General features: G+C 31.8%; 3 protein-coding genes across 3 annotated transcripts; 1 reads left to right on the top strand and 2 right to left on the bottom strand.

Moving 5' to 3' along the window:
* Window positions 1-133: 133 nt before the first annotated feature.
* LOC115884330 (CDK5RAP1-like protein) lies at window positions 134-2,743 on the bottom strand. Its single transcript, XM_030902871.1, has 8 exons — window positions 2,385-2,743; window positions 2,155-2,326; window positions 1,892-2,099; window positions 1,572-1,834; window positions 1,093-1,503; window positions 835-1,032; window positions 577-777; window positions 134-347 (listed from the first exon to the last, which is right to left on the bottom strand). The coding sequence occupies exons 1-8, from the start codon at window positions 2,652-2,654 to the stop codon at window positions 274-276; spliced, it is 1,797 nt and encodes a 598-aa protein (XP_030758731.1). The 5' UTR covers window positions 2,655-2,743; the 3' UTR covers window positions 134-273.
* A 236-nt stretch (window positions 2,744-2,979) lies between these two features.
* Window positions 2,980-15,983, bottom strand: LOC115884339 (protein spaetzle 4). The gene is made up of 7 exons (XM_030902894.1): window positions 15,605-15,983; window positions 4,975-5,309; window positions 4,577-4,786; window positions 4,193-4,497; window positions 3,703-4,117; window positions 3,449-3,637; window positions 2,980-3,377 (listed from the first exon to the last, which is right to left on the bottom strand). Exons 1-7 carry the CDS (start codon window positions 15,626-15,628, stop codon window positions 3,206-3,208), a joined length of 1,650 nt encoding a protein of 549 aa, XP_030758754.1. The 5' UTR covers window positions 15,629-15,983; the 3' UTR covers window positions 2,980-3,205.
* A 1,904-nt stretch (window positions 15,984-17,887) lies between these two features.
* On the top strand, window positions 17,888-20,187 carry LOC115884328 (coiled-coil domain-containing protein 47). Its single transcript, XM_030902869.1, has 6 exons — window positions 17,888-18,216; window positions 18,269-18,482; window positions 18,538-18,746; window positions 18,804-18,986; window positions 19,045-19,254; window positions 19,643-20,187. The coding sequence occupies exons 1-6, from the start codon at window positions 17,992-17,994 to the stop codon at window positions 20,012-20,014; spliced, it is 1,413 nt and encodes a 470-aa protein (XP_030758729.1). The 5' UTR covers window positions 17,888-17,991; the 3' UTR covers window positions 20,015-20,187.
* Window positions 20,188-20,724: the final 537 nt, after the last annotated feature.

Here is a 20,724-nt window from a genome sequence, read left to right on the forward strand (position 1 = left end):
AAAACCGTACAATCAAGGAGGCTTTGAATTTGATAGTTTAAAAAACATATTCTTAGGAATGGGCGTTTACGCGAATTTTCTCGATTTTTACGTTTCGGTAGAGAATATAAATGTAAAAAACACCTACAAAAAGTACACATTAATTCTGTTTATATTAATTTTTATAAACAATATCACTATACGTTTATTTATCTAAAACAAAATGTATATACTAATTTTTTCAACAAAATAATATATACAGGGACTTCATATATATTTAATTTAAATTTATTATCAACAAACTCCAGCACACTTTTCTAAATTTTCCTGATAGAATTCTTGTAAATCTGTCAAGTATAACGGAATACCTAAAAATAAATAATTATATCAAAATTCTTAGTTCTTTCCTTCTTATTGAAAGCTTCTTTCAATAAAAAAATAAAAAACCTCAAAAATAACAAAAATCGAGAGGCGTTACTAATCTGTAGAAGTTTTCAATAGTATACAAACACTTAAAAAATTATTTTTACACATAAAAAACTATTTTTGACATGCAAGTAAAATGTTTTTTACGTCGTTTTTTTAAAAAAACCTCACCTTTTAACACTTGTGATGTAGCCATATTGATCTGAACTGCCACATAATCACCAGGCTGTAATAGTCTAGAATTAGTTCCGTTTTTATATGGAACTGTATCCAAACCAGGAAGGATTACTTTTATATTGTGATCATTTCTACCTTGAAGATAGTTTTGAGACCTTTTACTAAAGCCTTCAATGAGCACTAGATGAACTTTGCCTACAAAAAATGATATACAGTATGTAACAAAAGAATCAATTTTTTTATCGATTATACCTATTTGAGCAGTATTTAAATTGAAGGCGTTATGTCTAAATGTCGTGACCATTCTTTGTAACCTGGCTATTTTTACTTCTTTTGGTACATCATCTTTGAATCTCCTGTGAGCTGTAGTTTTCTCCCTCATACTGTAGGGAAACAAAAATGCTGTGTTATATTTGACCTCATCCATTAAGGTTATAGTGTCTTCAAATTCTAAAAAACAAATCAAAAGAAATCAGAAAAAATCACAAAATATTAATTATTAATACATACCTTCATCAGTCTCTCCACAGAATCCACATATAAAATCAGAACTCAAAGCTACATCAGGGATCTCATTTCTAATATGTTTGACCAACTCCAAATACGCCTCACGCGTATAGCCTCGTCTCATTCTCTCTAACACTGCTGAATTGCCTGACTGTGCTGGCATATGGAGATTTTTACAGATATTGGCATTAGTTTTAATCATTTGAATCACTTCGTCAGGAAAATCTTTCGGGTGAGGCGACATAAACCTTATTCGCATTTCTGGGTTTATTTCGGATACCCTGTATAGTAAATCCGCAAATCTCAATCCTCCTTTCTTGGGTTTGTATACGGTTTTGAAACCTTTGGCTAAAGTTGTTATATTGTTCACTGTTGTGTCTTCGGAAATGTCTCTGTAGCTATTTACATTTTGACCTTAAAAGACATACATTCATTCATTCATTTAGAAACACCCTATATATTTCATACAAAAAAAACCTTACCTAATAATGTAACTTCTTTTACTCCACTCTCAGACAAGTGTTCTACTTCCCTTAAAATTGAACTGACAGGCCTAGACCGTTCTCTACCTCTCGTGAAAGGCACTATACAGTAAGTGCACATATTATCACAGCCTCTCATTATCGAGACATAAGCAGACACTGAATTCTCATTCAGTCTAACTGGAGTTATATCAGCATAAGTTTCGTCATAAGACAGAAGAACATTTACTGATTTCTGATTGTTCTCAGTTAAGGCCAAGAGTCTAAAATATATACTTTTTATGTTTTGTTATTTACATCCATAAAAATATATCAAGTACCTTGGTAAATCTCTATATGCATCAGGCCCAGCAACTACATCAACCGTTTTATCTTTTTCTAATACTTTCTCTTTAAGTCTTTCTGCCATACAACCTAATATTCCAATTTTAAATGAAGATCTTTTTAAATTTTTATTCTTGATGCCTCGAAGGTAATTAAGTCTACCCCATATTCGTTCCTCTGCGCTATCACGAATCGCACATGTAACTATAAACTAACTTTTAATAAAACAATTAACACAAAACCTGTAGAAAATTAATACCAATAAGCACTACATCTGCGTCTAATAGATTTTCTGTTTTCTCATAGTTATGTTTCTCTAAAATTGCCCAAACTATTTCTGTATCGTTCACATTCATTTGGCAACCATACACTTCAAAGAAAACCTTCCTTTTCTGTCCGTATAAGTCATTAGAAGTTAAATAAGGTATTACCTGGAAGTTTATACTAATTTTTAGTATTTTAAAAATAAAATATAGGTAAAATTGAGACCTCATCGTCTGGAAGATGATCTTGCTGTGACAAATTCTCAGCTTTAAAGAAGTCCCTCAAATTGGGGCCGTTTAATAAGTTTTTACGGAATCTTAACTGTGGAGAATCATTGTCACTATTATTTTCTTGGAGTTTGCTAGTATTTGATTGTGCACTAGCAATGCAATAATTGCAATTTTGGTATTTTACTTTGACGTTGTTTCGCAACAGTGGCACTACGGAGGGCGATAACTTTAGACTCTGTATACCGTGCTTTAAATTAATATTCATTTTTAATTTAATACTTATATCTTAAATATTATTATTTGAATTAAACCATTTTTTAAGAAAAATAATAAAAAATTTGGCATAAAATTGGGTTAGGGAGAAATTCTTCTGATGATAAAAAACAGGCCTTTGACTATAAATAGTTACTCTGACTCTGTGGTTATCTCCAATAGAAACAGTGTCGATAGCCCTGGCAGCTCAGGCCGTAAAACTAAATCAGTGTTGCCAATATCAAATTAGGTAAAGAAAAAAGCGCCAATTTTTTAAATTTTAAATGAGCGGGGTTTTAAAATGATAGACTTAATTTAGAATAAAAAGACAAAGTTTTAATAATTACAGACTAGAACATATAAAAATCGATTAAAGGCAATTATATTAGTATTTACATAATTCTGTTTGTAATTCTATATATTAATATTACGTTCTAACATTAAAATTAATATAAAAGAAAACAATATAACATATAACAACTTTCTGGAACTTAAAAAATAAACACGAGCCTTACAACTTCAAATAATAACGATATTTATATAGTTTTTATTTATTCTAAACAACTAATTTTGCGATTCTTGGTCTTCCTGATTGGTGAACTGATACCGAGGGCTTCTAGATGTGACGCGAAATTCTGGAGGCATATTGTAACATTTACAGACGCAACAGGAAGGAAACCGGAACCAGTCTGAGAAAATTCCTCTGCATTCGTTGTTTGGATCGTAAGCTAGAAGCCTAAAAAATATTTTTTAAAAGGTATATGTCAAAAATATTTCATCAAAGAGATATGATTTAGGTACACAAACCTGTGTAGTCTGTATTGCTGTTCACATCGGCATCCTTCTCTGCAATACATCTGTCTGTGTTCAAAAGTGCACTTCTCCCAGTGCACGTATTGTTCAAAAGGATACATATTCAGTAGTGCCAACACTTCTCCCCTGGTGTTGTTGGCCCAAAACGGAGCCACAACTTCCTCCTTTACTGGACAAGCGTTTCTGAAGAACAAAAAAAGAGTTATTCAGGTATACAAGGTTTAAACAAATGTCATATTAAAACTTACACTCCTTTCATGTTGCTGTAATCTAGTGGGGCTTTATTCTTAGTAGTCTCTTCCTCCATGTCCTGAAACAACATAGCTGGCGTATTGCTGCTTTCTGCGGTTTTCAAATCACCATCGTCACTATAGATATCGCTGACATCACTAGGTTCCAGACTTTCCACGTTTCCATCATGTGATTTAACATTTTCTTTTGCATCTTCCTCTTTATCAATAATTTTAGATTTTTCTACGGTCTTTGACTGGGTAGAATCGCTTGATTCTTTTAGTCTATTGCTGACCAACGTCATTTTAATAGATGTAGGCTTTGTAGTGGTTATTGTTGGTTTTCTCGTGATGGTAGAGAGTTTTTTCGATGACCATTCGGTAGTATGGTCAGTTGTAGTGTCGTCTGTACTAGATTGCTCAGAAAATTCTTCTAAAATTTAAGAATTTTATGAAAAATAAGTTTATTAAGCTACACTCAAAAAAATATAGGGCTTTTATTAGGTACCTGTGATACTACTAGCAGTTGTCACAACTGTAGAATCTTCCGTACTAATAGTAGGCGTAGTTTCGGTAGTACCTTTAGTGTTTCCCCATTTTGTAGTGTTGATATCGTCGAGGGTAGTAGTACTGCTTGAACCTTCCAGGGTTGGTAAAGATTCGATTTTGTTGATTTTTAAGACTTTTGTATTGTTCTTCTCTTGGGTTTTCGGAAGTAGTTTTGTTTTAGAAATAGGGGTAGTAGTACTACTTGGTGTAGTTTTTTGTGTTGTTGCTTTTGGTGTAGGGATTGCAGGTCTTTGATTAGCGTACCTGAAAAGTTTCCTATTTTATGAAAAAATATTTTCAAACATTTAGTGTTTTTTTTTATCAAAATTCTCAAAGTACTTACTTGAAATGAGCTGCAGCTTTCAGTTCTGCCAACTTTATAGCTATGGCGGCTTCCTGTTCTGAGACAACGAACTTCGTGTTGAGCACGTCCTCGTTTGTTGAATCGTCTCGCAGAAATCGCCCTTCTTCAACATAGGGTCGTTCAAAGTCTAGGTCTTCATCATGGTCCAAATCATTGTTGATATCGTCATGATGTTGATACCTGGCAAATCTAAAAGAGATAAAAAAATAAACCACATTGTTTATAAATTAATTATTGTTATTATCATCAGGGCAACAAAACTGGCCACACGATATATTTTACACAGTTTATATTTTTTATCAGGAACGATTGAAGAATATCAAAATATATTTTACAGAGACCAGAGGACCAAAATAGATAAGAAAAAAGTTACTCACCTCACACTTTCAGGTCTCCACCGTATATATCCCTCCTCACGCTTCTCATCTCCAACAAAATCATCCCCAATGACGTCATCTTCCTCCAGCTCAGCCCTGAGCACGTGCCCGTGTCTCTGGTCGCCGTACATCCGCCTCATGAGCCCCTGGTTGTCCTTGACGAAGCGTCTGACGGCTCTCCAAGGGTACAATTGTCCCGCCTGGGTGCAGTACCCCAGGCGTTCCAGGTCGCATGGGGGTTGGTACAGGCGCCCTGCCCTGTAGGGCCTGCCGCAGGATGTCCTATCGCCTCCTCCCGAGTCGAAACCTATGCCTAGGGCGGCATAGGCGTAGAGCTGGGAAGGGAATAGATGGTATAAGAAAATTTAGCCAGAAAATTTAAAAGTATAGAAGGGAAAAATTATTTACATTGAGTTTTTTTAACTTCTGTTTGGTGTTTATAGGTTTATACGTATTTTAACGAGCAATACCTTAGATATTACATTATTTTCGGATTTTTTTTCGGGAGCACTAGCGAGTATTATATTATACAGGGTGGTCAGAAACTGTTTTCCGGAAACTTCGGCAGCATATTGACATCAAAATCAAATTTCACATGATCACATGTCAAGAAACTCCTAGGCGCCAATTTTCACCCAACAAATATTGACGTTATTTCAGAAATTATTTGGGAAAAAATCGAAATAAAAATGAAACTTCTACACCCTGTATCTCCGAAACTAACCATTTTAGGACATACATTTATACGAACTTTTTTACTTATTTTTATCTGCAGAATATGCTGCCAAAGTTTCCGGCATACAATTCGGACCACCCTGTATATTGCTAAAGGCGGTTTTTGAAAAAAAAATCTAGGGAAGTAATTTTATTTAAGCGAATATAACTCTCAATAATTAATTATTATATTTACAAACTACAAATTTAATAGGATTTTATTATCAGATATTTGATCTTTTCTGATATAAATATTATGATGGATTGTTATTGCTCTTCCTGAATTACCTATACATTGAATATCAACACATCATAAATTGATTGGTTCGTTTAAGCACTAAACGAAAGCGATGTTATCGTTGGATGTTTTTTTTTTCGTTGTTAAAGTCTATTATTCGCGTGTGTCTAAACGGCACTTCCATGGGAAAGAGCTCGTGGTACCGTTTTCATCGATATTTCGACCTGAAAGGTCTTCAGGTCAAATGGTGCAGGTACTTATCACGATTTGATTATAACTATAAGGACATATCGAAATAAATAATCTTTTTATTGACTTTGGAATTATCGAAGAAGCTATACAGGGTTGTTCACCACATACGACACGGAGTATTTTAGCTAAACGATGAGATTTTTACAAATTGTAAGTTTGGGGTTCGTTGAAGGACTATTAGAGCTACAATTTAAAAATATTTTTTATATTTTAAAGATACAGAGTGTTCCAAATAAATATAAAATATCAAAGTTGTATTTTTTTAAATGGAACACCCTGTATATTATTACATTTTTAGTTTCTACGATTAAAATAAAGGTAAATTTGATTAAGGTTTATTATACTTAAACCTTACCGTTTTTGAAATATTTTCAATTTTGTGAAATTGCAGTAAAAATTTTAAAGCTATATTTCTCCAAGGGTATCAATGTTTTTAATACTAAATATTTAATGAAGTTTATTTATTGATCAGTTATTGTGTTGCAATAATAAAAATAATACTACCTTATACAGAGTGTCTAAAAATTTATTTTAAATAATTATTAGCTTCAAACGGCAATAACTTCTTTAATTTAAATGGAATGCCCTGTATATTTTAGGAGAATCAGATGCACAATTAAATTGCCTATGAAATTGTATTTACCATTTTTTACCTATCCCTTCAAGTTTTCGTAGAAAATGCATTTTCTTATAATTTAGACCTCATTTATCAATATATCCATGGAATATTAGATTGTTTTTAAAGCATTTTAGATTGTTTTTAAAGCAACAAATGTACAAAATGTACAGACTAGTAATATTATCGTTTTTAGCAAAACGTATGTATGCAAAAAGAAAACTATTTAAATCTTTATAAAAGAGTATACCATTAATTAAATATAACACCATTATTTCCGCCCATATACTAATTAATGACATACTTAATTGTGTTCGTTAATAACTTATTATAAATAAATGTGGATTTTTGAGTCAGAAATCAATATAATAATAAGTTATCAAATTAAAGTCTTTGTTGTTATAAATAAGCATTTATTAAAAAATGAGATATCATTTTTAAGGTGTTACTTTTTATCACACTGTCTAATGCCCATACAAAATTCAGTATTTTAGTATTTGGAGCAATTATTATTAATCAACGCAAACACTCAGTTAATGTAGTTTGAATACTGGAATCATATTAATTGGACCTCTTTAACAAATATTTAAACAGTTTTTTTTTATTTTTTAATGAAATAAACGAATTATATCGACATATTAGTATCTGTCATGTATCTGTACTCTTTAAAAATTTGGTACATCTTTAAAAATAATCTAAAATGTCAATAGTCCATGGGTATATTGATAAATAAGTTCTAAATTACAAGAAAATGCATTTTCTACGGAAACTTAAAGAGATAGGTAAAAATGGTATAATATAATTTGATAGACAATTAAATTGTGCATCTGATTCTTGTAAAATATACAGGGTGTTCCATTTAAATTAAACAAGTTATTGCCGTTTGAAGCTAATAATTATTTAAAATAAATTTTTAGACTCTCTGTATAAGGTAGTATTATTTTTATTATTGCAACACAATAACTGATCATTAAATAAACTTCAGTAAATATTTAGTATTAAAAACTTTGATACCCTTGGAGAAATGAAGCCTTAAAATTTTTACTGCAATTTCACAAAATTGAAAATATTTCAAAAACGGTAAGGTTTAAGTATAATAAATCTTAATCAAATTTACCTTTATTTTAATCGTAGAAACTAAAAATGTAATAATATACAGGGTGTTCCATTTAAAAAAAAATACAACTTTGGTATTTTTTACTTATTTGGGACACTCTGTATCTTGTAAAATTATTTTTAAATTGTACCTCTAATAGTCCTTCATCGAACCTAAAACTTACAATTCGTAAAAATCTCATCGTTTAGCTACAATACTCCGTGTCGTATGTGGTGAACAACCCTGTATATAATGACTCAGTATTATTTACTAAAAGAATTTCGGACCATTGTTTTTATTTTTTTTAAATTATAAGCACAACGTTTTTTTTATAAATTGATAAGTTTAAAGCTAGGTCCAGACGCAACGACTTATTGTACGATTGGCTTGCGGCAACTAAACGCAGTGTTGCCAAAAAATTTTCGAGGGAATTTTTTCAACGGAGCCTTAAAAACCCTCCATATTTCTTAAACCTCACAAAAAATTCCAGATATTGTAAAAAAATCACCAAATTTCGTGTATTTTGCGTATTTAATAATTAGGAGAACATTTTAAAAAAAATATTTCTGGTAATTTTCGGACACCGATGTCTTCAAATAAACTTTTTATTAAAAAAATAACACGTTCAAAACTACTGTGATAGATACTCGACAGCAGTATTATAAAGTATGTTTCAAAAAATTTGTGGATAAAAATCCTTCGACATCAGCTCTTCAATCGACGAAATTTGACTATAAAACCCTTTAATTCTGGCAACACTACAACATTTTGTTGACCCAAGCAAATCGTACGATAAGTCTTTCCGTGTAGACTGAGCTTTAAACTGATACCTTTATATTTGACAACCTGTCAGTAATACAACAAAAAACAAGTACAAGGAAGTCCGAAATTCTTCTAGTTTCGTAAAATTAACTCTCTAATTAACTAATAATACTAATTATATCTAATAGTTACTGGTATTTTTCTATTTTTACGCGATATAGAAGAAACATTTCAATTAATATGGATTTAGGTCGAAACGAAGAACATTCTTTTAGTTACGGCTTTATTAGCACATCAAAGGCGCTCTTCAAAGAGATATGTGTCTGTTTTAGATGGGATTAGAAAGGCGAAAGTGACAAATTTTGATAATAAGTCCTATAAAAGTCTGTTTTTAGTCCAGAGAAATAAATAGAGAGACGACCGCTATCATAACAGTCATGACCTTGATCACTATATTACACTTAAAGTAAAATCAAAAACCATACTAACAAACTCTTATATGGAGATGGAGACACTAAATAAGGCTTGCTACATTGACATATTAAAAAATAAAATACTAATTTCCCACAATGCTCTTACTTTTGAACTGGACACGCGTTTCGCTAACCATGTTAGCATCATCAGCAGATGATTAAAGGTAAACTAATATCTATAAATTTAGCGTTTATATAGGTGCTCAGTTGGCACCGAGTAGGCGCGGCAAAACTTATATTACCGATACTAAAACAATAGGAACAGAGAACTGGAAGAAATTGGACCATTGTCTCTGTTCACACTATCTTTACATTTATTAATTTTGACTTTCTCATATATACAGGGTGAGTCTTATATAAATGCAAATATTTTCAGGGCTGGTAGATCTCGATAAAAGAAACATATTTTCTCTTTACTGTTTTTCAAATAAGTCCAAAATAACGGAGTTATTTTACTTTGAAAATTTCCAAAAAAAAATGTTTTTTTGCTAAAATTTTGAGAACCACTGGATCTTTTCTGGATTTCCTTTCTTGTAAATTTAATCTACTACCTATGTCATATTATCAAGAAATTATGTTTTTTAAATAAAATTTAAAAATATTTCCAAAATATTTTTCAAAAAATTCCGTATTTTCAAAATTTTTTTTTCTCGAAAAAAACCTCATAGGCGTGTTCCTGGGGTTGAACTATACCACCAGTTAAAATACTTGCACTTATTTCTGGGACACCCTGTACTATTTTTTGGCTGATTTACAATTATACAATAAAAGAATATCTCGAACAATATTATATAAATTATAATAATACATCTCCATGTATAGAAATCGCTCCAGATAAGCAGGAATTAAAACCAAACGAAAATTTCAAAATTTTCCTTTAAAAGTAAATCTCTATATTTAAAATATTGCCCAAGAACAAACACATATTTAAAACTCTCGATTTTTTTTTAATAATTATGATATAGCCACGGCGCACCTGCTTTGTCTACAATTAAAAATATCCGAATAGAAGAAGAAGAAGAACGGCAGAAAGAAGTTTGTAAGTCGGCTACTGGGTCGCTAGTGTTTTTGTATGCAAGCGGTGCACTGTTGCTTTCACGAAACTTATACCCAGCCGTCGATTTCCTCTGCCTCTTCTTCTTTTAATTAATTTTCGACCAATATCAAATATTTTCTTACAACACACACCATTTTTAACGAAATCATCATTGTACAAAACCACAATTTCATTGCTTTCAATAAATTTAATACTAGTGTTTAAAATAAAATATGTATAGTTCATCAAGACTATTAGAATTACTGTTAAAATAATTATTAGTAGTACATTTTGGTCTGGCAAACGAGTAAATTTCCGACAGTGATAGAGTTGTGTCTGTCATTTTAAATCAAAGACAAGTTGAATTTTCTGTATTGCCAGAATTGAAAAAAAACGAAATTTGGAGATTTTTTACAAGATCTAGATTTTTTTGTGAAGTTGAAGGAATATGGATGGTTTTTAAGACTCAGTTGATAAGGAATTCGCTCGAAAATTTCTGGCAACACCGCTTGGCTTCGAGTAGTTGCAAGTTTCAAGCATTTCTGTATGGACTATAGGCTATAAAGTTAACAGGAGTAATTCTTTTATTGCATTGAACAACTTCGATAATAACTAGTTATTAGTTACGATAGTTATATTAATGTAAAATCTAAACAATAATAAGTAATAAAAATTCACTAAAAAATAAAGAGAGACGTACAAATTTACGAGCTGAACAGAAAAATCTATTTGCACAACCTAAAAACACACTTAAGTCTCCAGACAAGCTTAATGGAATAATTACCACATACAGGGTGTCACAAAAGCAAATATTAGAATAAAATTTAATTTTATTTGTGTAATTTTCACGTAGGTATTTAATGAAGAAGTATATTATTTATATCTAAAAAATCAATAATAATCAAGCTATAAGAGTATATCGGATTCAATTCTGCAACTAAATAATCGGCAGACTAAAAATTGCATTTCATTGCCGAGCCTTAAACTACAGTTATACTCAAAAGCTTCTTTAAAGCATCACAATAATTAATATATAATTAATTACAAGTTATGCTGTTTTTCTTATCAATAATTAAGATTTGTAAAAGAAAATGCGGTGAAAGTTGCTTCCAATATCTCTTCTCTTCATTATCACAACACACCCATTTGACATAAACATAATTTTTATATTGATGTAATTTTTTGGAAAATGAAAGTTGTCTCTAAAAGTAGGATACATGGCGTCGGCGTGATATTATTATTCGATAACGGTACTACTTGAAGACAAGTACGATCTAACGCGAAGAGCAAACTAAAAGAAAAGTGAATGATAATAGAATGCACAAGTACAGGAATTTTTTGAATATATTATTACAAGAGATTGATTTCGAGTTGCCAAGTTCATAAAGTAGGAAAAATGATACTTATATTACTATTTCGATTTTTTAGAGTTTTTCGTTTTGCGAATAATTCTTTTCAGATAATAAAGATAAAGTAGAAATTCTACATTTTCTACATAGGTAGTAGATTAAATTTACAGAACCTTTTTTACGAGTTACAAAACAATGATTCCACCCAATGGACACCTTTTTGAGCCGACCATACCAACAGGTATGGTAGGCTATTAAGATCGGCAAAATTTTTTTTTTTAATATCACTCAAAATGAGTAATTTGGATCATAAATGACCAAAATACAAAATATTTTCATGGTGTCTGTCCGTCCGTTTGTAACACGATAACTCAAAAACCGCTAAACCGATTTTAACCAAATTTGGCACAAAAATACTGTGGCACCCGAGAATCTGGCTATTCGTTTTTGGTGGGGGTGGTAAGGGGGTATGGGAGGGGGTTAAAAATTTTAAAAAATCGTAACTCCAAAATTACAGTAGCTAGCTAAATGCGGTTTTCAATTTAAGATTAGGAATAATATTTGCAACGAAATTTGTAATAACATCAAAATCAGTCAAAGTCGCAGTTTTTGAGATAATTGAGACTAAAAGAACTGCCTACCAACTTTTTATTAATATTTTTTATTATAATTTCTGAAGTAACGTCAATATTTGGATGAAAATTGGTGTCTGGGAGTTTTTTGACATGAGAAATTTGATTTTGATGTCAATATAACTCCTATTTGTAGGAGGCGCCACCTACATGTGTTTTAACTATTTTGAAGAGTAATAACTTTTCGTCCTTAGCTGTATAAAACTACTGAGTAAAAAATATACATTTACGACGTTTTCTATGTAAAAAAGGCCTCTTGGTAAAAATCGCTACGAGTGATGGTTCTCGAGATATTTTTAAAATCGAAATTATCAATACATGTCATTTTTGACTAAAATTAAACATGTTGACGAAACAGTTATACAGGGTGTCCCAGAAATAAGTGCAAGTATTTTAACTGGTAGTATAGTTCAGGCCAGAAACACACCTATGAGGTTCTTGTTTTCGCGAAAAAAAAATTGAAAAATCGGAATTTTTTGAAATTTTTTTTGGAAATTTTTATAGTTTTAAAAAACATAATTTCTTGATAATATGGCAACATAGGTAGTAGATTAAATTTACAAGAAAGAAAATCCAGAAAAGATCCAGTGGTTCTCAAAATTTTAGCAAAAAATCATTTTTTTTGGAAATTTTTAAAGTAATAACTCCGTTATTTTGGACTTATTTGAAAAACGATATAGAGAAAATATGTTTCTTTTATCGAGATCTACCACCCCTTAAAATACTTGCACTTATTTCTGGGACACCCTGTATAGTTATTAGACAGAAATCATAAATTTGAAATGTTTTTGTGCCAAAAGGGCTCAAGTTTCGTTTAGACGAAATCAGTTACATAGAATATCGATTTATAGGATGATTCTATACAAGAAAACTGGCACTACATAATTTGATTTTTGCCGCGGAAATTCTTTGTTTTTGAGAAAACTCGAATTTTTAATTTTTCTATTAAGTGTAAATTAAAACTTTACGGTGTTTTTAATACCTAGTTTTTTTTTCATTATAAAGTGACGTAAAACATTTACCTAATATAACGATGTGAACTAATTTTTATTCGAAAATATATTTTTATCAGAATCATTTTCATTGATTTTTCCACGTTTAGAAGTGCCGAAATGTGATAGGAAGATAAAAACTACATATTTTTGTTTGATTAATAATTTGCTATAACTTTTCTATATAACTTTTTCCGCGGAAATTTATCATAAGGGCGACCTTCAATATTTCGAAGTTTTCCATAGTATTCTCTTTTTACATACTTTTGGTATGGTTTAGTTGTCGTTTTTATGCTTTATTGACAATTTTTTTTTTTAATTTTCGCATTCATTGACCATAGCGATGTTAAGTTGATAAGAATAGATATTATTCATTGATCTGTGTCAAAGGTCGGGAAGAAGATCACTGCATAGTGGTGAAACAACGCATTTCCGCGGATTTTCATTTTTGTATCGGTGCTTAAAAATAACTATACAATAGAAAATAATATTAATTTTTTATATACCTATCTCATTTCATTACTTCTAAACCGTATTCAAAAAATGGCAACAACGCATTTCCGCAGAATTTCATTTTCGTATTAGTAGTTACAAAGACGTCTAAAATATGAAATAACATTAATTTTTCATGTATGTCATTTCGTTACTTTTAAACTGCATTCAATAAATGGTGACGCATTTCCGCGGAAACTTTTTTTCAATAATATACTCCCTGAGGTACCTAGATGACAAAAAAATGTTTTTTTCATTTTTAACAGATTTCGGCTAAATGAAACTTGACCCGCCAAAAGTTCAACAGAAACTGTTTTATCATCATTTTTTCAATGAAGAATTTATGATTAATTTAAAAATATAAAAAGTTCTCAAATTTATCATTTCAGTTAAATATATTTTAATACTTTATTTTTTGTCAATAATGACATGTATTGACTATTTCCATTCTAAATATCTTGAGAACGGTTGCTCGTAGCGATTTTTACCAAGATACATTTTTTACGTAAAAAGTTACGGATATGTATATTTTTTCACTCGGTAGTTTTATACAGGTACGGACAAAAAGTTATTAAGCTACATTCTAAATCAATTCGCTGGCCGAGTCGTACTTTGGCACGCAAGCTTATCATATGTACTTCAATGTAATCATTCACAACAAAATTCGACGCCAGAGTGCAAGTTGAAGTTGGATTGAAAGCTTGCAAGCTGCAAACTTCCACTTCAGCACGGAATTTTCGTTTGACAATTATGACAAATTTGACATTAAAATTTTAACAATTATTTTGTTTGTGTTGTTGTTAGCCATTTTCCTGTGAAAAGTAAATTATTATTAAAATAAAAATGAGTGAAATGCTAGTCCTATTTTATTAGGACGTGTGGTTTTTACAGTTGAGGGTTGGAACCTTTGGTGTTACACAGCAAAATAAAAACACTAAATCACCACAATACACCGAAACACTTTTACTTTTGCACTGGCAAAGTGTTTTGGTGTATTGTGGTGATTTAGTGTTTTTATTTTATTTTGCCGTGTGGTTTTGCTGTTAAAAAACGGCAATTATTGTTGCAGGTCAATAATTCGCTTGATCGAAGACCAAGGGGTTTACCAAAACCCAAAAAATGGGGCGTCCGACCCATATTAATGGCGATAAAAAGGTTTGGGTGCAACGAAAATCTTTTACAAGAAGCCCGCTTAAGCGATCCCATAATTGAGACACATTGTAGAAAAAAATCATCACTAAATGACGTTTTTGTTTCCATTTTTCTAAACATAAAAACTTGGAAAACTTAATTAACGGATTTTGACTCTTCCAAAATCAAAACAAACAACTATCCTAAAAATGTCAGGAGACGTTTAAACACGCATGCGCAAAATTCGACTTGAAATTTGTTGTGAATGGTTAATTTCGTGCCAACATTAACGTCAAAGTGCCACTCGGCCAGCGAAGTAATTTCGAATGTAGCTTTACTCTTCAAAACAGTTAAAACACGTGTATGGTACCTAACCCTACAAATAGGAGTCATATTGACATCACAATCAAATTTATATCATGTCAAAAAACTCCCAGACACCAATTTTCATCCAAATATAGACGTTACTTCAGAAATTATTTGAAACAAATCGAAATCAAAATAAAATTTCTACACCCTGTATCTCCGAAACTAAGCATTTTAGGACATACATTTATACAAACTTTGATACTTATTTTTATCTGCAGAATATGCTGTTGAAGTCTCCGGAATACAGTTCGGACCACCCTGTATAGAAGTTCCTTAATATTTTCTTTAATTTAATAAAAAAATATACGACTTTCCTACATTTTCATTAATCTAACTCTCTGAAGCCAAAATATAAATATGTTGGCTTCGGGGAGCTGATACAAGAACCGCGAGTCTAGTTATTAATATGCTCTATGATTTTATATACGTTTCTTTTTAATTTAACTAAAAAAACAACAAAATAAGAATAATTACTTACCAGCAAAATAAAACAGCGTATCATTTTGCATATCCTACATCCAAATAAAATTCTCTCTGAATCTCCAAAAGAACCGACTTTTTGCGCCGTGCGTTATAACGTATAAAAAATTCAAAAAAAAACAAACTCAAACCACCGTCGTATCGCACGAATCTAGTTTTCTATGGAGCGATTCCCTACCGCGCCGGACGCACTCGGACATGACTTCGAACTATAGGAGAGCGCTAGATTGCTAGATCTAGCGATCGCGATATAGCGACGCGTCGCGCTACAATAGCGACAGAAAGAGGGCTAAATGAGCAGCTGGTCGACCTAGTGAGCGCTCTGGAGACCGGTGTTTGGCGTGCGGCGGTCAGTCAGTCACCAGTGCCAACGCGCGAAGAAGAAGAAACGCCGACCGGCGATATGGACGAAGAAAGTGGGTCAGCCGAGGAGAAGAAGCGTGTCTTTGTGGGACCGACTTGTCAATGGGCGAAATTGCAGAGGCGTAGACCATGAGGAGGCAACTAAACGTTGTTTTAAAATATATACACAACCAAACTTATATGGAATCATTCTTTATTTCTAACTAAACTTTTTGCGAAAGAAAAAGAATAAAAATTGGTACACATCTTTAAAACAGCCTCTACACTATGCGGAGAACTCTTCGAAGCAGGACAAGGTCGCATTTTGGTTTATTTCCCGTTGTCTTGACCCACTTAGGTTTGCCTCGATCTACTTTCAATTCTTAAAAGCGCCTGAGTGAGGAGGGCGTGGGGTATATTTTTTTGGCATTTCCTGTTGCCTCGTTCAATTTTGTTTCGTCTTGAGCTATTTCCAAAACGTGACGGTATCAGTACCCGAGGCAAAGAACTTTTTTTCTATATCACAGTGAAATAACTAAACCTAGACGTTTCTAAAATAGCTGTTGTTACGATGATATTTCGTTAATTACGTCTCGTTTTGTGTTGATGTACAAGGCTGTCCGAACTTTATTCCGGCAATTTCAGCAGCATATTCTGCAGATAAAAACAAGTAAAAAACTTCGTATAAATGCCACTGTCAAAATCTAGTTTCTCATGTCAAAAAACTACCAGACAACAATTTTTATCTAAATATTGACGTTACTTCCGAAATTATTTGGAAAAATCCAAATGAAAATGATACTTCTACACCCTGTACCTCCGAAACTAAGTATTTTAGGACTATACGATTTTTTTACTTATTATTATTTGCAGAATATGATGCCGAAATTTCCGGAATACAGTACAGACCACCCTGTATGTACCGTATGATCGAAAAAAAAACGGCGTCCAGTTGGGTTGGAAATGACTGATCGATGACATTTCCCATATAATTTTACATATATAAAATGACAGCGATCTTCATTTCATAGCTATCGCTGACGCCGTTTTTTTTCGATTGTATGATATTTTGTACTTACTACCGTATGATCGAATAAAAACGGCGTCAGCGATGGCTATGAAATGAAGATCGCTGTCATTTTATATGTAAAATGATATGGGAAATGTCATCGATCGTCATTTCTAAGCCAACTGGACGCCGTTTTTTTTCGATCATACGGTATTTTGTAATACCGTTGTAATACCCAGAAGTATATTGAATTTTTTGAAGAAGTATGGGTATTTTTTTTCAATAATAATTTACATTCTAATTTTATAATTACTTGATCAAGTGATACGCCACTGCCTCTGCTCGTATCTTCATTTTTGGATTTTTAAGAAAGGAGCAAATGCACTTCACAATCAGGTTTTTATCTGGTTTCTCAACCTATTACCGATCGGCTAACATTAAATAAAGAAAATCAACGCGTATTCGTATTTTCTTATTTGTATAAATCAATAATATTATAAATAATACACATATTACGAAGCTGCGAAAGCCTGCATTTGCATACGCGTCTTGATTAATCATTATTCAAAGCGAATATGCGTTTTTCATTTAAACAGTTAGAAACAGTTTTTATATTTTATCGATACTAAATCAATAATAATATCGATTTTGTTGAATAAGCCGTGAATAGAAAACTAACGGAAGTGAAAATAGGTGAAAGTTGTTCCTACGATGTAAACATTTTTGTCGCGTACTTGTTGCAAAAGAAAGTACGTTTTTCTAAAGGTCATTAAAACCGCAATCAATGTTCAAAGAAAATAAAATACAGCGCGCCTTTTATTTTAAAAATAGTACCAACATAAAAAAACTAAAATCTTCTTTTCATAATCTCTGCCCTATTATTATCCACGACCTTTATCCAGTATCCAGTTTTGAATATTAAAAAGAAGAAATTTGCATTGTCATTTTGACGTTTTGCATTTTTGTCAAAAATATAAATAACCTAAAAAGAATTAATAAAAATAATCTTGACCCACTTTTTTCCCAATAAAGTCATGTGGTTATACAAATTTTTCTTGATATTTCTAGTACTCCATAAATGCCTGGCAAATATAGATGATTTATCCGACAATGAGTTTGCAGAGTTTGAGGAATTTGATGAGACCGAAGCAACAGTAGTAGGTGATGATCAATCGTCCTCAAAAGAGAGTGAATCCGATGAATTTGAACCGGCGTCTTCTAAACAAGAAGACGCATTTGCTTTGGATGATGACGACGAGGTTTATTAATGGTTTATTTATAAAAATTTCTTAATAAGTAAGAATTTTTAAGGTCCTTGTTGATATCGAGGTAGACTCGGAGTTTGAGCACTTCCAAGACGCTGATGAATTCGAAGGGTTCGAGGATAAGGAAGAGAAACCTTTGGTTGAACCCAAAATTACAATTGCCAAAGTACCAATCAATTTAAGACAAAGTTGGGACAGTTATTACCTAGAAATATTAATGATAACTGGGTTGTTTGTGTACTTTGTAAATTTTGCTTTAGGTATGTCAGTTTATATTAAATCACAGCGGAATTCTTCATAATTTACGTTTTACAGGCAGAAGCAAGAACACAAAAATTGCAAATGCTTGGTTTCAAACTCACAAGCAACTTTTTGAAGAAAATTTTGCCATGGTTGGAGACGATGGTAATCAGGAACGAAATGAGAATGTTAGTTTGATAAAGGAGAGAGAAAATGTATTTACTCTGTGGTGTAGTGGAAGAACCTGCTGTGAAGGAATGCTCGTTGAATTGAGACTGCTAAAAGTAACTTAAAAAAATGTTTAATAGTTCCAAAACCAGAATCTAAAAAAAATGTTTCAGCGACAAGACTTAGTGGCTATTATTGCCAACATGATGAAGCCTTCTTTGGATCAAGTTCACGTAACAGTCCGTATGAACAAAGAAGACATGGATAGTTTTATTTTTGCAGCAGCCAGTAAAAAAACAGCATTACACTTTACCAAAGAACTCCAAGACATTAGTGTGTATTGTCCTGAAAGAAAGGTAAGTTTATTATAAGTTTTTAATTAATTTAACAGGTTTTTAGTGATGATAATTTCAGGCTGGTGAGAAATTTAATATTCCCGCTAGTTTTCAAGTAATGTCCGAAATAGGAGAAGCTACTTCTGCTATGCTAGATTCAAAAGTAGTATCAGTCCTGAACAAATACGGAGAATATATAGATTATATTCACTTTAGCGACCAGTATTCTGGTGCAAAACCCACCGAAGAAGCCTCCAGTGGTGCACTTAAGCAGCCTGACGTCGAAAAGGTATTTTTTATTTAATTTAATATATACAGGGTGGCGCCGCTCATACAAAGCACAGGCTTCAAAGGAAACGACAGTTTGTATTGAAATTACATTTTGTGAGCATATGCAGATTAATTTAGAGCATCTTTTAAAAATATATAGAGTTCTACATCTACAGGGTGTCCCAAAAATAAGTGCAAGTATTTTAAGGGGTGGTAGATTTGGCCAAAAGAAACATATTTTCTCTTTGCCATTTTTAAAATAAATTGGTATAATAACCGAGTTATTTAACTTTACGTAATGACATATGCCATCTGATATATTAGTATTATTTAATATAAGGACTATAAAATTATGTACCGCTTGAACAATTCGTCTTTGTTATTATTACTATTATTATGTTCTTTAGGTTCTTAGATTTGGGTTCAATGTACCTGTTAAAGGAGTGCCTTTAGAGGAGGCCCTGCCAAGACTGAAACCTCTAATGATTATGGTATTTTACTGTATAGATAAAATTAAGAGATACCGTCTAACCAAAGAAGGTAAAAACAAGGCTGATAAAAATCGTCAGAAAGTTGAAGAGATTTTCCTGAAATCCACGCATCAGGCACGCGCCGAAGCTGCGGCTGCGCGCCGTGAGGAGAAGAAACGTCAAGAGAAAGAGAAGATTCTGGCTGAGGAGGATCCAGAGAAACAAAGACGTTGGGAGGTTAAAGAGGAAAAAAGACAGGCCAAGAAACGGGCCCCAAGAATGAAGCAACTAAAAGTTAAAGCTCTGTAAAAGTTATGAAGAAAATAATGTTGATTTTTCTCGAAGAGATGCAGTACAATTTCTAATAAATCTTTTTCTTAAAAGCTCCTAGATCAAATATAGATTCTTATATCTGGTATCTTTAAGATATCGCTCTGTATTATTAAGGTGAATGCAATAAACTAAATTATAAATTCTTTCTATCTCTTGTGTTTTATTATATCCTACAGATATATAAAAAAATAATTAACTTTTTAATATAATTGTTATAAAATATATTTTAATAAAAATGCACATAAAATATATTGATAAGGTTCAAATACGTCTTCATATATTTACATTGCATTGTTGTTTAAGATGATGTTTAATTTTATTATCTTAATATCTTATCACTTTTTTCCTTTGCTATCTTACTACTGCAAAACTTTAAAAGAATTAAATATATTTTGAAGTTCTTATTTTTAAAATCATTTTTATTGGTACGAGTAAAAACAGAGCCACTTGACTCAAATTATTCAATAAAAATTATAATTTTTATTTAATTAATTTCCATTTAATTTGTTCTTTTCCATTATGCTCTGAAATACAGGGTGTCTCAATATTCCGTGGACTTAGAACTACTACGTATTTTTGCAATCAAAATACGTGACACAATTTACCTCTATGCAAAAGTGCTTCGAGGGTTTGTCCGCTAGAGGGCATTAAGTTTAAAATAGATTTTAGATAATAAAACATTAATA

The sequence above is a fragment of the Sitophilus oryzae genome, unplaced genomic scaffold (assembly GCF_002938485.1).
Source record: "Sitophilus oryzae breed Bouriz unplaced genomic scaffold, Soryzae_2.0 scaffold_227_pilon_pilon, whole genome shotgun sequence".
In the NCBI taxonomy this organism is placed as follows: Eukaryota; Metazoa; Arthropoda; class Insecta; order Coleoptera; family Curculionidae; genus Sitophilus; species Sitophilus oryzae.